This window comes from Choloepus didactylus, chromosome 20, assembly GCF_015220235.1.
Source record: "Choloepus didactylus isolate mChoDid1 chromosome 20, mChoDid1.pri, whole genome shotgun sequence".
NCBI lineage: Eukaryota > Metazoa > Chordata > Mammalia > Pilosa > Megalonychidae > Choloepus > Choloepus didactylus.
Window position 1 is genome coordinate 33,294,766 of NC_051326.1, and position 16,758 is coordinate 33,311,523.

Below are 16,758 nucleotides of genomic sequence, written 5' to 3' on the forward strand. Positions count from 1 at the left end.
CCTGCAGTCTGGCCTCCTGAAGACAATTATATAATAATGTAGATTACAAGGGGTGACAGTGTGATCGTGAAGACCTTGTGGATCATACCCCCTTTATCTAGTGTATGGATGAGTAGAAAAATGGGGATAAAAACTAAAGGACAAATGGGGTGGGATGGGGGGATGATTTGGGTGTTCTTTTTTCACTTTTATTTTTTATTCTTGTTCTGGTTCTTTCTGATGTAAGGAAAATGTTCAAAGATAGATTGTGGTGATGAATGCATAACTATGTTATCATACTGTGGACAGTGGATTGTATACCATGGATGATGGTATGGTGTGCGAATGTATTTCAATAAAACTGAATTTAATAAAAAAAAAAAAAAAAAAAAAACTCCTAGACATAAACTTAAAAAAAAAAAAAAAAATCAAGGGCACAGTTTACTAAGGAAGAACAGAAGCATGGGTATTGTGCAGGAAACCAGCAATAGCTGCCATGACGTGTGAAATCAGGCTCCAGGCCTGATGTTCATCAGGATGCAAAACACATGTCATGCAGTGAAAGTGCTGATTTCCCAAGGAGCTCACAGTGATGACTTTAACCTGTAGTAACAAAATGTAAGATTTGGGTAAAAGAGATCTGAGTGGGGAATCATTGACTGTGCTGCTTTCCTGGGCCCTTTTGCTGTGAACACAGATGGGAGGGAATTTTTATTCTTAGAACTTATTGCTCATAACCCAGGGGCAGGTGCTTGCTTTTCCTTTCTCCTTTCTTCCTTTCTTTCTTTCCTTACCAATTTTTTATTGAGATATCATTCACATAACATAAAATTCAACATTTTAAAGTGTACATGTCAGTGAATTTTAATGAATTCCCTATGCTATGCTACCATCCCCACCATCTAATTCCAGAACATTTCCATCACCCTAAAAACAAACCCTGTACCTATTAGCAGTCAGGGCAGGTTCTTTCTTTAATCCTTCTCTACCCACTTCCAGGTTGACAAGAGAGTCAGACGTGCCACTTGAGTGACTACCTGAGCTCACTGATTGACCTAGGCTCAAACCCTGGCATTTGGGAATATTTTGGATTCTCCTGGGAGAGGCAAGGAGAACATCATGATGCTTTTTCCCTAGGTCAAGGAGAGGAGAGGATCCACATGGATGCTACTGAATCCAAACCTTCTGAGCCTGAGCTTACCGTGAGCTATCTTCTTGCAGTCCACTCCTCACCTGAGCAGCAAATAGGAAGGAAGTTGCCCATTGAGGAGTGGAGGCCTCTTCAAGGGGCTTGGTGGTAACACCCTAAGGTACAGAAGCAGCTTCCAAAGCTGCTCCTTGTGACACGGGACACTGACATGGAATTTCTAGATTCAAGTGGTACTATTTAGTATTGAAAGGGTTGGGGGTAGGTGCACAGAACTAACACTTATTAAAGGTCTTATATGTTCCAGATACAAATAGAATCCCATTTTACTATTCACAACCATCCTGGGAGGTTTTATACCCATTTTACAAAAGGAGAAGCTGAGGATAGCAAAACTAAGTAACTTGCTCTGATGGGTAGAGCTGGGATTTCAAACACTTCAGTCTGATTGTAAAATCTCAGCATTTTACATTGCACCCTGCTGTGGGTACCTGTGCAACGCCTTCTGGCCCGGCCCATGGCAGGTAGAGCCACCCCCTCACAGCCACCTCGTTGTTGTGGCTTGTGGGGCAGTGACATCTGGAGGGGGCTTCACTGATCTCACCTCTGGGCTTCTCTGTGCCGGTGGGAGCTTGGCATGAGCTTCCCCTCCCTCTGCCCATTGCTATTCTTTACTCCTCAGGCAAAAAGGTTGCTCAAGGAGACTCCAGGATTTGGGGTCTGCCTTGTCACTGTCACCAGGAATCTTTTTTCTGACTGACTTGCCAGAGCTTCCTCAGTCAGTCAGTCCTCACAGCGCCTCTGGAAGCAAAGGGAAGGCAGCTGTGGGGATCCTGGCTGAACCAGGTCCAGGTAAAGCAGGCTTGAAAATGGACTGATGGGGAGGTTGGGGTGTCACAGGTTTGATTGCAGAGCGAGGGGAGAGGGGGAACAGCCAGGAAGGATTGGAGGTTGTGCTGTTCAGTTGATGAAGGGGGTCAGCGTGTGTATGTGTCATCGAGGTGGGCAGGGAAGGGGAGGGCTGTGCGTGTGTCGGGGAGGATATATATGCTGGTGTGGCTGATTCGGCGGCACCCAGCCTCTCCACCGCCGGAGCCCAGCTACTGACAGCTCTCAGGTAGGCAACTGCATGCAAACCCCAGCCCCCAAACTGCTTGGAGCCTCAGGACTAGGGGGGAACAGGGCAGCCCGGGGCTCTCTCCTTTGTCCAGTTTGGAGGCTGCTGGCCTCTTGTGAGATTATGTCTTCATTCATCTTATTTTCAGCACTTGGATGGGGTCTTGAGGGGTTTTTTACCGGTTGCTGTTTTCATCTCGAAGAGAGATGCAGAAAAAGAAAGAGCTGAACTTGGAAAGGAGGAAAAGTTTTGATTCCTAGTAGTAGCCCCCTCTTTCTTACTGCGACGTGTTGAGAAGAAGTGGCTATGGGGATGAGGTTTGGTGAGGGGCTGACACTGGGAAGGGGACTTGCTTTTCAGGGCTGCCCTCGGGAAGCCCCCGGCTCCCCTTGTGAGTGTTTTCTTCCTGTGGCTGACTCCCCTTCCCTGCCATTTTGTTCAGGCTGGTTTTCAACGTCTTACTGAACTTGTCACTATTTGGATTTGAGTTTTTAATCCTGAGGGAACCCTTCTCTCTCACACACCGAATGGAAATTGCTAATAATGCTGCAGTTCATCCTGGAGGGCTAAGCTCCACCTGTGCGTGCCGAACAGTCGCTGTGTGTGAATCAGAGGATTTCTGCAGGATGACCTTGGTCTGCCAGACCCTGAAAATTTGGGAGGCCTTTTCTTTTCTCTGCATCTTCCCCTCTTGCTCATCTCTCCCACCTAAAGGCCTTTGCCCAGGTGCTGTGGAATACTACTTCCAGAAGTCACAGCATCCACACTCTCCCTCTCCGCTCTTGCTCAGCATCTCTCTTTATCTTTATCCCTCTCTTTATGCGTCTTTCTCTCTGTGTGTCTCAGTTCCGCTCCCTTCACTGCCCGTCCCCTCCTCTCTCCCATCTCACTCTGAACATGTGCAAGTTCTGGGGGAATTTCAAGTAAGGCAGGATGATTCGGGAAATGGACTATTTAAAGCAGTCTGCTTTGGACTTGAATGCCCTGAGCCCGAGCTTAAACATCTGTGTTTAGCTTCCTTGAGCAGCCCATAATTGCCCCAATTATAACCAATAACATTGTTCGGCATCCTAACAAAAGATGAGCTTTGCACGGCATTCACCAGCAAGCCTAGACCGGAGTTTTCAATATACAGGGAAAAAGTAACTGCCTGGCTTCTTATCAAAACCTCCCAAAGAAAATATTGCTCTTTCTTGCTGCTTGTGGGTGTCTGCTGCATGTACAATCCTCTTGCTCATTTACAAAGTGTGGCATGGAAATAATCTACAAGCTTCCACTGATGCCGTGATACCTTTAACAAAAAAGATTAGCGTTCCTTTGGGCTTGCTGAATTTTCTGCAGGGGAGTGTTCCTGAAAAAAACTGTCCCCCCCACCACCATCACCACCTCAGCCACAGGAGTGGCTTCCTTTCACCATCTGTCGCTGCCTATCAAGGGCACTACGGTGCAGCCTGTGGTCATTTCTCAGGTGCAGTTCTGTTCTCTGCAGGGTGGCAGCCCCTGCTTTATCAGCCGGAGGCTGAGGGTACTCAAGGATTTAGAAATGCAGGAGATTTTGCATTGTCAATGAAGGGAGTAATTCCAGGATTAGGCTCAAACCCGTGCTCTCTGGAGCCTGACAGGAGCTGTCACAAAGCTATTCCATATCCCATCAATCAGGTATTTATCATCTACACTCCACCGGGCAGGGAGGCATGTTGGGCCTCCAGTGGATTCAGCAGAGGTGATAATGACAGTCCCTTACATTTGTAAAACGATTTACATTTTAGACAGTGCTTTCACACCCATTATCCCCAGCAACAACCCAGCGAGGCAGGTGTCATTATCTCCATGTTGCAGCTGAGGAAACTGACACTGAGGTTAAATCATCTGTTCAATGCATGGCAGAAGGAGGACTGAACCCAACCTTCCCGGCTCCAGCACATCTTGCCTTTTGGGCCACGGGAGCATATAAACTAATTGGGAGGAGACAACACAAACACGCGTGAGACAATCAGGGAACAATGCAAGGCTGTATGTAATCAAGTCCTAAATTGTGTGGTCCAGGAAGAAAGGGCTGGAGGAATTCAGCAGAAGGAGAACTTCCTTGGCATGGGCCAAAAAACACAGGGGAGACTCTGGTGGGCCAATGGGATTAGAGCTGGGCAGGGAAGGGAAGAGAATTTGAATGGTCTGGGACTTTTGAGAAACAAATGCCTAAAAAGAAGGCAAAGGAATCGATATTTATTGAAACCTACTAGGCACCACTGTGACGTAAATTTGTCCACGCACTTATCTCATTTAATCCCCTCATGATAGGAATGTGAGACTTAAGGTAAGTTTTCTGACATGTGCAGATATGATTCCATGATACACACACACACACACACACACACACACACACACCACCTCCACAGCTTCCCAAGAGCACAAAGGAACTTTTGAAATCACTCCTGTTCTAGGTCTGGGTGGAGCTACTCATTTGATATCCTAGGAAAGGGATGGGCCTTTCTCAGAAAACAGGAGTTGTCATGAAAATACTTTGTCGTGGTGTGAGTTGCAGGAACTCATTAGGCAAACTGGATTTTCTAGAAAAGTTTTATTTAAATGCCTACAGGTGCTCCCACCAACTCGCATGAAGGCTTACCTGTAACCACAAACTAGCTATGAGATTTGGGGCACACTGATTTGGGGGACTAGCCAATTTTCTGGGCCTCTCCCTCGGGGGCTATAATCACCTTCAGCATTGACCTTCCACGATCCTGTGGCTTTTCAAAATCCTGGCAGCCGCTTCAGCATTGCAGAAACACTATATCCCCCAGCTCTGAGGGTCCTGGCTGGTGGGTGGAGAGGATAGCTTGCCCCGGAGGAGTGCCGGGTTCCCATGAAAACGACAGTGAATCTCCAACCAGAGCTCTGCCTTCCCACCGTGACTCAGAGCCAACCTCTTCCCTGTCACATGCGTCCTCCGAGCCTCCCCACCCCCACTCCCCATTCATCCTCTCATTCATTCAGCCAACAGGCACGTGTTGAGTTCCTGACGGGCGCCGCACAGAACCAAGTGCCAGGAGTACAGCACATCAGACAGCACTGAGCTCCCTCAGACCTCGGGGTCACCGTAGCTGACTGTTAGTATGTCTAGACCTGTGGTCTCCAAAGTGGGATGTGAGCCCTGCCATCCACTGGGCTTTGGGAAATTGAGACTTCATTTTTGTTAATCTTATCTTTCTTAATCTAAACTTCAGTGGGCTTTATACTCTATATATTTTTAAAATAAATAAATTGGGAGCATGTTGTGTGCTCAAAACTGTTTCATTGCTAGAGGTACAAAGTTAAAGAAGTTTGGGGCTTATTGGTCTAGATTCGTTACTCTTTTCACATATCTGTGTTTTCTAATCTTTCCCAAGAGAACATTGAGTACTGTTATTGTCAAAGTAAATAAAAGCTTTTAAAAATCATTTAAATTATTTTGACAGTGACACATGGGACCCTGGGCCCAACCAGGTGATGCCTTCACCTCCTGGCAGCCCGGATGGAACACATGTCTTTTGCCCACGCCTGGCCCTCTTCTGAAACCTCAAACATGCTGCCCCGTGAAGCTTCTTCCCCATGAAATCTTTACCTTCTGCTCCTTTTTCCTACTTTCTTGCTTCCTCTTACTGGGGGAGGACAAGTATTTTACCATTCATAAAGTCAAAGAATGTTAACCTTCTACTCCAGCTGCCTCTATTTACAGAAGGGGAAACTGAGGCCCAGAGAGAGAAGGAGCCTTGCCCAAGATTCCCAGGTAATGACAGAGGCAGGTCTAGAAACCAGGACTCGTATTTCCAAACACAGGGCTCTAACTTATTCATTGCTCTCCAGCAACAAGCACACTTGTCCTGTGTGGGGCAGGGGAACTGCTGTGTCCCCCACTTCCTCCAGGCGGATTTCCTCCAGGTGCTTTATTAAGTGTACATGTGTAAGTCAGAAGAGGAAAAGAAACTAAGAGGCTCCCTTGGTGAACAAACACAAGCTCAGTGTAGCAGTTCTGTCTGCAATGGGACAAAGAAACCAAGCATATGAAAGACCCACCCTTGTGCCTTTCTTCTGAAGGACGGGCAGCTGTGGGCAATGAAAGATTCTTCTATGAACTGGGGAGAGGCAACATTAAAGGGGTTATGGTCAGAGATGGGGAGGCCAGAGTTCAGGACAAAAGGAAAACCTTAGAATCAGCTCACCTACAGACAAATGGCATTCCGTAAATCCCCACAGAGATCCTTGCAAGCATGAGCGTGAGAATCAGATGGGTTCAAGTCCCCACTCTGCCTTTTCAAGTTATTTCTCCTCTTCAAGCCTCAGTCTTCTCAACTACACTTACCCCAGAGGGTGGATGCTTACAAAGCAATTAGCAAAGTGATTGACACATAGTGCTCAAAATGCAATAGTCGTGTGATTAATTACTATTAAGTACAAATAAAGACCACCCTAATGAGCTTCCACTAAAAGTTGCCAACCTTCCCAAAGCAAAACCAGTTTATGGAGTTTATGATTTGGAACACATGATTTGGAGTCAAAATCCCTGAGTTTAAGTCCTGGCTCTGCTACTTATAAGCTGGATGAGTATTTTAGGCAATTTTAGGCAAGTTGTTTGATATCTATGAATATATGTTCATCCCAAAAATGGGGATAATAATAACCCTAGATTATAGGGTTGTGTATGAATTTTAAAATTTTTTTAACCTGTGGAAAGCAATATTCTATACACGTGGTTGATGAGAAGGATGGGTACGTATATGCCTACAGCAAGAGGGCTGCCCCGTTTCTCTTCTCCACTGAAAGCACCAAAATTACAGGCTTTTTCATAGGTCATAAGACAAAACTCAATCAGCATTCACTTTCAGCTAAAGCTTCGTCTATTATCCCAAACGGATAAGCAACTAAGTATATTGCCCTTGAAAGCAAGATTACATGCAAATAGATTAAGGCTAAAGCATAGCGGTATTTTATCTTTATAAACAGCGAGGCACAGTTAAATTTACGAGGTGTCATGTTACTAAATTTAAGGTAATGAAACATTTCTTTATCCAACACAAGATGCCGAGATTATAATAACTGTCACATAGAAGTGTTAGCCTGTTGATTTACCAAGAGAAATACAAGCCACATAAAATTCAAAAAAACTCAGTTAAGTTTATTTACTGATGGTCACTACTGTTGTGCAACCAACAAAACACCCTATTATTATCCGCATTTTGCTGCTGAAAAGACCAAACCTCACAGAGGTGAAATAACTCACCCAAAGTCACAGTTACCAAATATGCAGATTAAACAAAAATGTAACTCATGAATTAGCTAATTACTCATCTTCATTTTAACTGACATTAACTTACATACAGAGCTATAAAACAGCACATGGATGTGGTCCAGTCTTCTAAAAAGTGAAACACTTCTATTGAGTTTTTTTAAAAAGTTCAAAATCTAATTTAACCTAGAACACAATTGTACTGGGAGTTGTGAGCAGAACCAAAAAGTACAAAATGTTGTTCCCTTTATAATGATTTTTACCTATTTTTTTTAACCTTCTGTCATATTATCTCATTTAAATATCACACACCACCTGTGAGATGGGGCCATGTATTGTCTTGCCCTTTTTACAGATTCTCTGAATTGCAGAGGAGAGTGGATAGTGTTGAGATGGATGGTTTCAAAGTTATAGGTGGAGTCACTTGTGAGGATGGAGCACGTGAGGATAAGGAGGTCGGAGGTTGTAAGAAAGGGGAAAGCCACCATGCAGAGAGGCATGCCAAGGGACCAGCAGCGAGGGCCTGGCTGAAACCAGGTACTATATTTGATAAGGCTTCTGCAACTGCCAAGCCAAAGAAGCCCCACATTATGCAGGAAGACAATTGAATGAGACCCAAGCTAAATGTTTCAGGAGCTCATCTTTCTTCACCTCATCCTTAAATTCCATTTACCCAGAATTTGAGATAACAAATATCATTCGATCCACCAAACATTTCTTGAATGTGCAAGTTGCCACGGTTAATGAAGTTCATGAAAAACCTCAGCCGGAGAGCATTTCATTAACATCTGTCACAGCTTATCAGCTCAGCCAATGCAACCATAATGTACTGCAATTTCGTATTAGGAAGGAAAGGAAACAGCCTTTTTCTCCCTGCCTTCCCTTTCTTCTGTGACATACAGCCGCTGCCATCGTGTGGTCATAGAGGGCACGGCCCTGCTGTTCCTGAAGAATGCTACAAAAATGTCTCCAGAATAAAAAGGTTGAAACTTAGGAGAATAAGAAATGTGAACATGACTCTCAAATTAAACAAAATCCAGGCAGTCTTCAGTTTAAGACGAGGTCGTGTTCTAAAATATTTGCTTATATAGTAGCTGTCTGGAACTCGAAATACATTTGATCTCCAAAAGAACAGTAGGAAACAAATAAATAAAATACAAATAAATATAATAATAAAAGAAAAATAACCTGTAGGTGACAACGCGCTTCTGTAGCTTGTCTACAAACACTTATTTAACCTGAACAAACCTAGCATATAGCACTTTTCCAGCCATACCTAATGGCCACGTGTAACCAGTTTTCTGCCAGAATGTGCATTGGAGTTCCAGCTTAGGATGGATCTTGTCTTGCTCTGGAACAAAACTAGTTCCCACCCCTCCTTCTTCACGCTGGTGAATCAGCTAAAAGACCCTTCATCAGTGAGGCAGGTCCTGAAGTAGCTCCTTGGCCACGAGCATCCTGGGGTGGATGTTCCCAGACATTGCTCAACTCTACATATTCTGAGAAGTAAGAGGGCTCCTGAGGTACTTCATTGTCATCTGTCAGACTTTGACTGAGTGTGTCCTAAGTGTCTAGCCCTGTGCTGGGGGCTGGAAATACAGAGAACCATAGAACATGACCCCTGTCCTTATGGAGGTTACAGTCCAGTGGGAGAAAAAGACACATAAATCCAAGTTTATAGTATAATGTGAAAAGCAACAACACAGAGAAAAATAATAGTATCATGGAGTAAATGTGATGTGCTGGGCTCTTTCTTTTATAAGCTCTTATATAGTACTTATGATGTGCCAGATGCTATTTTAAACACTTACCAATGTTAACTGACTCAATCATCCTTCCAGTCTTATGAGATAGATACTATTATTATCCTACTTTCACAGATGACATGTGGAGAGGTTAAGTACAGCTAGGAAGTTGCAGAACTGGGATCTGAACCCAGGCAGTCTGAGTAATGAGCAGATGAGACAACATGCAGCACCACAACTTTGCAAGTAGGTCTGTTATATCTGTTCGACAGATGAGAGGCCCGAGGCTCACTTGCTTCCCACTATGACCTGCTGCTTCACGATGCCATAGAAGCACAGGAGATTCATCTAACTCGGACCAAGAGTTGGAAATGGCTTCCCAGAGGGGATGACTCTTGAGGTGTGTATGAAGTATGAGCTGGAGAAGAGTATACTGGGCAGAGGGAACAGCAAGTACCAAGATACAAAGGCATTAAGGAGCCACATGTGATTTCCTAGGACTACAGGAGATGCAAGGGTGACTGATAGGAGATGAAGTTGGACAAGTGGGCAGGAGCCAATGCTAAGATAAATCTCTGGAATGCATGCTGACAACAATGGGGTTACAGAATTATTTTAAGTATGAAATGACATCATCAGATTGGAAATAACTTGGAGGGAGGCCATATCCCTAGGAGAACTAATTAGGAGGCTATTACAATAATCAAGGCAATAAATCTGAAGTAAGACACTGGCCCTAGAGATAGAGAAGTAAAAAATGAACTTGAGATATATTCTTTTATATAAGATATTTGTATTCATTATTCATTAGCCAGGGACATCCCCTAGAATGGCAAATAAGACCCTGTTCAGCCCGGCCCCAGTTCACCTGGGGCTTACCTTCGTGAGGGTGGGCAAGGGGCACCAAGAAGCCAGTCTGCTCACCCTCCTCTCCCAATCTGTGATCCTGAAGCCCCTATACCTTTGAAAATGCTGTTCTCAGATGCTCTCTTCTGTCCTCTTGGCAAACTCTTACTCATTTTTCAAAACCCATCTCAAATGTCACCTCAGTTATTTAACAAACAATTTTCAAGCAACTTCATAGTCAACATGGTCTTAGTATGGAATGCTTTGCGGTGCAGAAGAAGAGCTGGGCTGGTTTCCCACCATGACCATTGGGTGACTTCAGCTCCAGAATTCCCTCCCTTCTCCTGTTGACCTGCTCTATTTCACTTCTTCCTTTTATCCGTGCTTCTCAAAGTTTAATGTGTATACTAATCAACAATGGGGTGGGGCCCAAGATTCTGCATTTCTAACAAGATCCCAGGTGATACTATTGCTGCCGGCCTGCAGCCTCCATTCGAGTAGCACAGCCTTATGTGTTTTCTCAGTAGAGTCTGATGAAAAAGCAGTAAAGGCAATTAGTTTTGCTTTTCGACACTGAACTCTTTATTGAGAGGAAACATATGTACAGTGAAATGCACACAATTTAAATGTACAATTCAATGAATTTTGAAAAACGTATGCACCCTTTGACTTACACCCCAATCAAGAATATTTTCATCACCCCAGAAAGTTTCCTTTGCTCCTTTCCATTTAATCCTGCAAGTAAAGATGGTCCTACAAGTGCCCAAAATGACAAAGTCCAAGGAAATAGCTTTCAGATACAGGAGGATTAACCAGAGATAAATATTAAAGAGGAACAGAAAAGCATCGTTCTCTGCACATCGTACAGGCAAGCCTGCATAAAGAACGTAAACTACTGATCTAACTGGCATCATTGGAACTATTAACTTAGACTAGTGTTTCTGTTCATTTTTCAGTAAACAATCCCACATGCCAGGTCCCAAGCTTGGTGTAGAATACAAGGTGAACAACATGGCCTTGTTGTCAGGATTAGAGAAAGTACGTAAGTCTAACAAGTCTCATATCTTACACATCTTACTGTGGTTTAGCACTTTGCAAAACTTCTCTTACATCTCTCACTTAACCTTCAACAGCAACCCAACAAGGCAGTTATCACAATTCCCATTTTATAGCTGTGAAAACTGAGGCTTAAGGTCACACACTGGTAAGTTGCAAAGCATGCAAAGCAATGCCTTTAGCACCCAAAAAGCTCTGTCTCCATCACACCACGGTTGCACCAGGAGGTGCTCAGGTGGCTTTGAGGCCAGCTGGGCAGCAGGAATCACAGGGGTGCCCTCCTCAGGAACCCCACCACTGGCCCATCCTTGAACCTCAGGCCTGGCTGGAAGGATCCGGCCCCTGGCTCTGTCCTCTCAGGGGAGTTTCTTTCCTGCATGTCCAGTATTAGGACCTCCAGTCCTGACGAGACCCTATAAAAATGGCTCTACTAATTGCCACTACCCTCATTTGCATTGTAGCGTCTTGCTTTCTGCACCTGCACCATGAAAATCCCGCTTTGTGACCTCCTGCTGCTCAGCCTCTTCTCAAGTGTGTTCAGCAGTTGTCAGAGGGACTGTCTGACCTGCAGAGAGAAGCTCCCAGCCCTTGACAGCTTCAGCCTGGAGGTAAGTTCAGGAGGCCAAGAGGGGACAGCCTTTCTCCTGCTCAACTCCGCACACCCTCCACCACAGCAGACGCCAACTAAGGCCTCTCCCAGAGGTCACATGATTCCCCAGAGTCACATGGTCAGTAGGACTAGATCTGGGCATCTTTTGGTTGTAAATCCTGTGATCTTCCCATTCTGCCACATTCATATATGGACATGTCCATATTGCAATTTCGTTCTGTTTATTACAATCATGCACACGCATTTGAAAGAATTTGACAAATTCAGAGAAGTATAAAAAAGAAAATTAGAATAACCTTCAAACCCACCAGTCAGAAAAAGAACCTTGGTTTTTGTCACTTATTATATACCATGATAATTTTCCCATGTTATTAAATATTATTTTAAAATATTTCTTTTTATGAATGTAGTATAATTTAACTAATCTCCTTCTGTTGAACATATATGCAGCCCTCCATTTTTGATGTTATAGATAATTCTACATTGAACATCCAGGTACCTAAATGCTCCCCCATATTTTGATTTTCAAATTTGAAGTGCATATCTGATGTTAAATTTTTGTTCATTAAACAAATTGCTTTCTTAACTACTTTAGTTTCAGTCTGAATAGTTATTTCTGTTAAATCCAGTGTAAATTATTTTTCCTTTTAGTCAAATAAACTTCTTTCAAAAGATGCCATGTTTCAAACTCTTTATGTTTTAAAAACAACCAAAAGTAACTACTGATCCTGGGGCAACTGTGTGTGTGTGTGTGTGTATATATACATACATATATATATATATATATATGTATGTATAGAAACTATGTATTTTTTATTTTATTATACTTTCACCTTTTTTTTAATTAGAGAAATTTTAGGTTTACAGAAAAATCATGCAGAAAATACAGAGCTCCCATATACTCTTTTCACACAAACAGTTTTCCCTATTACTAACACTTTGCAATAGTGTGGTAACTCTATTACAATTAATGAAAGCATACCATTATAATTGTACTATTAAGTATAGTCCATAATCTACATTAGGGTTCACTGTGTTCTATGGTTTTTTAATTTTTATTCTACTAACATACATATAACCTAAAATTTCCCCCCTTTTACCACATTCAGATATATAATTCAGTGGTGTTAATTACATTCATGGTGTTGTGCTACCATTTGCCACCATCCATTACCAAAACATTTCCATCAAACCAAACAGTAATTCTGTACCAACTAAGCATTAACACCCCATTCCTTACTCCCACCTAAGCCACTGATAACCTGTATTCTAGTTTCTGGCTCTGAATTTGCTTATTTAATTATTTCATGTCCATGAAATTATACAGTATTTGTCCTTTAGTGTCTGGCTTATTTCATCCAACATGATGTCCTCACAGTTCATTCATATTGTTACATATATCAGAATAATAATTTTCATTCTTTTCTACAGCTGAATAATATTCCATTGTATGTGAATATAACATTTTGTTTAGGGACACGGGTTTCTTCCATCCTTTACAAGTGTGAATAATGCTACGATGAGTATCAGTGTGAAAATATCTGTTCAAGTTCCTGCTTTCAATTATTTTGGATATATACTTGGAAGTGGGATTGCCGGGTCATATGGTAATTCTATACTTAACTTTCTGAGGATTCACCAAACTGTCTTCCACAGCAGCTGCACCATTTTACATCTCCACAAACAATGAATATGTATTCCTGTTTCTCTACATCCTCTCTAATACTTATTTTCTGTTTTTTTATTAGTTGCCAGTCTAGTGGGTATGAAACGGTATCACATGGTGGTTTTGATATGCATTTCCCTAATGGATAACGATGTTGGGCATCTTTGCATATTCTTATTCACCAATGGTATATCTTCTTTGGAGAAATGTATATTGGAGTCATTTACCCATTTTTAAATTTGGTTTTCCTTTTGTTGTTGAGTTGTAGGATTTCTTTATATATTCTGGATAGGAAACCAGATATGTGGTTTCCAAATATTTTCTCCCACTGTGTAGGCTGTCTTTTTACTTTCATGGTGAAGTTCTTTGATGCACAAAAGTTTTTTATTTTGATGAAATCCTATTTATCTATTTTTCCTGTTGTTGTTCATGCATTTGTTGTCAAGTCTAAGAAACCATTGCCTAACACATATTCTTGAAGATGTTTCCCTTTGTTTTCTCCAAGGAGTTTTATAATTTTGGTTCTTATATTTAGGTCTTTGATCCATTTGAGTCCATTTTTGCATATGGTGGGAAGTTGGGGTCCACCTTCATTCTTTTGCATATGGATATCCAGTTTTCCCAGTACCATTTTTTGAAGAGAGTGTTCTTTTCCCATTGAGTGGTTTTGGCCCCCTTGTCAAAAATCAGTTGGCCATAGATATGAGGCTTTATTTCTGACCTCTCAGTTCAATTCCATTGCTCTATATGTCTGTCCTTGTACCAAGACAATGCTGTTTTGATTACTTTCTCTTTGTAATAAGTTTAAAATCTAGGACTGTGAGTCTTCCTACTTTGATTCTTCTTTTCAAGATGTTTTTGGCTATACAGGGCCCCTTACCCTTACAAATAAATTTGATAATTGGCTTTTCCATTTCTACAAATTAGGCTGTTGGAATTTTGATTGGGATTTTGTTGAATCTGTAAATCATTTTGGGTAGAACTGACATCTTAATGATATTTAGTGTCCCAATCAATAAACACAGAATGTCCTTCCATTTATTTAGATCTTTGATTTCTTTTTGCAAAGTTTTGTTGTTTTCCAAGTCCCTTACATCCTTGTTTAAATTTATTCCTAGATATTTAATCTTTTAGTTGCTATCACAAATGAATTTTTTTCTTAATTTCCTTTTCAGATTGTTCATAACTAGTATATAGAAACACTTATCAATCAAGAAATTATAGACTGAGCTGCAAGACAACAAAAGCATTTATTTGGAGGTCTTAGAATTTCAATTCAGAGAGCACAGATTCGGGTAGCAACCCAAACTGTGTCCCATCTTGGGGCTTTCAAGCAAGGGCATTAAAGAAAAAGAAGATTACATAAGTTATTTGTAAAGAATTATGATTGGTGGATATTTGGGGCTTTCCAGCTGTCCTTCAAGTTAGACAGTTTACTGATTTCTTTGACTTATAGTTGTTTCATGGCATCCAGATGTCTTCAGAAACACTGCTGCTTTGGGTTTTGCATACCCTGGCAATTTGTGATATCTGGCTGAGATGTGCATTAGAGTAACCTTGTGAATGGTTTCCTGACTCCATTTTAAATCCCTTAGCAACAGTAACTCCATTTTGTTTTTTTTCTTTTCTCACATAACTGCTTTTTGCCTGTTGATCTTGTACCCTGCTCTTTACTGAATTCATTTATTAACTCTAGTATCTTTGATGAGGATTTTTCAGGACTTTCTATATATAGGATCATGACATCTGCAAGTAGGGAAAATTTTAGTTCTTCCTTTCCAATGTGGATATATTTTATTTCTTTTTCTTCCCTAATTGCTCTGGATAGAGCTTCCAGAACAATGCTGAATTACAGTGGTGATAGTGGGTATCTTGTCTTGTTCCTGATCTTAGAGGGAAAACTTTAGTCTTTTACCATTGGGTATGTTGCTAGTTGTGGGTTTTCATATATGCCCTTTATCATGTTGAGGAAGTTGTCTTCTATTCCTAATTTCCTAGGTGTTTTTATCAAGAAGTGGTGCTGGATTTTGTCAAATGCCTTTTCTGCATCATCTGTGATGATCATGGGGTTTTTTTTTCCCTTTGTTCTATTACATTAATTGAATTTTCTTATGTTGAACTACCCTTTCATACATGGGATAAACCCCACTTGATCATGGTGTATAATTCTTTTAATGTGCTTAGATTTGGTTGAGTATTTTGTCAAGGATTTTTGCCTCTATATTCACAAGAGATATCGGTCTGCATTTTTCTTTTCTTGTTGTATCTTTGTCTGTCTTTGGTATTAGAGTGATGTTGGCCTCATGGAATGAGTTAGGGAAGAGTCCCTCTTCTTCAATTTTTTGGAAGAGTTTGAGCAGGAATGGTCTTATTTCTTCTTGGAATGTTTGGTAAAATCCACCAATGAAGCCATCTGGTCCTGGGTTTTTTTTTTTGTTTGTTTGGAGGTTTTTGATTAATGACTCAATTTCTTTGCTTGTTATTGAAACCACGTATTCTTGTTGGACTAATGCACCCTATGGCAGGTCTCCCTGCTCCCAGTAATGGAACAGTATACACAGCCTGACAGACTCAAGCTCTTCCTGTCCCAGCCCAGTGGTATTCAAGGCTGCTTTCTAAAAGTAATAACTACCAAATCATGAAGAGCATCCCCAGATATCCCATTTAAAATTAATTCATTCATTAATCTTATTCATTCATTTTGGTCTTTTCTGAGCACCTACTATGCACCAAGCACTGGGCTAGGTTTAGGAATCCTTTGGGAGCAGGTGGATGGAGCTTGCAAGTAGTGAGAGAGAACACACAATCCCTCCATGATAGAGTAATTAAAAGGCACCAGGAAAGCACAGAGCAATGGATCCCAATCTAGTCTAGAGGAACTTGAGTCTATATGAGACCTAAAGATGAGTGGGAGTGAAGGGGCAGGGAAGAATGCCCCAGGTGCCCTGGTGGCAGAGAGGGCAGAGGGATTGGGAGGAAACATGTGCAAAGGCCTATAGGAGACAGAGTGCAAACATTTAAAGAACTGGAAAAAAAAAAACAAAAAAAAAACTGAGCTTGGCTAGACCATAGAGGTCCACATGTCTTTTCTGTGCTGCAGCCCAAAGCTTTTCTTGGTACCTCTTCAGACTGGCCCAGAGGGGGTTAAAAGTTCACCCAAGTTTACATGGAAATCATGAAGGAGTTGATTAAGCAATAATCTTATAATTACCAAACTATTAAAGTTCTTAGGTTGTGCCATAGGTAAGACTAAAATTTATATAGAATTCCTGAATCCTTAGCTTTAACTCCAAACCTTTACCCACTCAAAAAAGTGTTAGGAACTTAAC

At 41.8% G+C, this 16,758-nt stretch overlaps 1 protein-coding gene across 2 annotated transcripts in view; it reads left to right on the forward strand.

Moving 5' to 3' along the window:
• Window positions 1-2,189: 2,189 nt before the first annotated feature.
• PNOC (prepronociceptin) overlaps window positions 2,190-16,758 on the forward strand; it is a 33,664-nt gene continuing 19,095 nt past the window's right edge. For both annotated transcript variants that reach the window (XM_037813387.1, XM_037813386.1), the window contains exons 1-2: window positions 2,190-2,243; window positions 11,615-11,761. In XM_037813387.1, coding sequence (XP_037669315.1) covers window positions 11,639-11,761 — 123 coding nt within the window. In that variant the 5' untranslated portion in view covers window positions 2,190-2,243; window positions 11,615-11,638. The remainder of the gene's footprint in view (window positions 2,244-11,614; window positions 11,762-16,758) is intronic.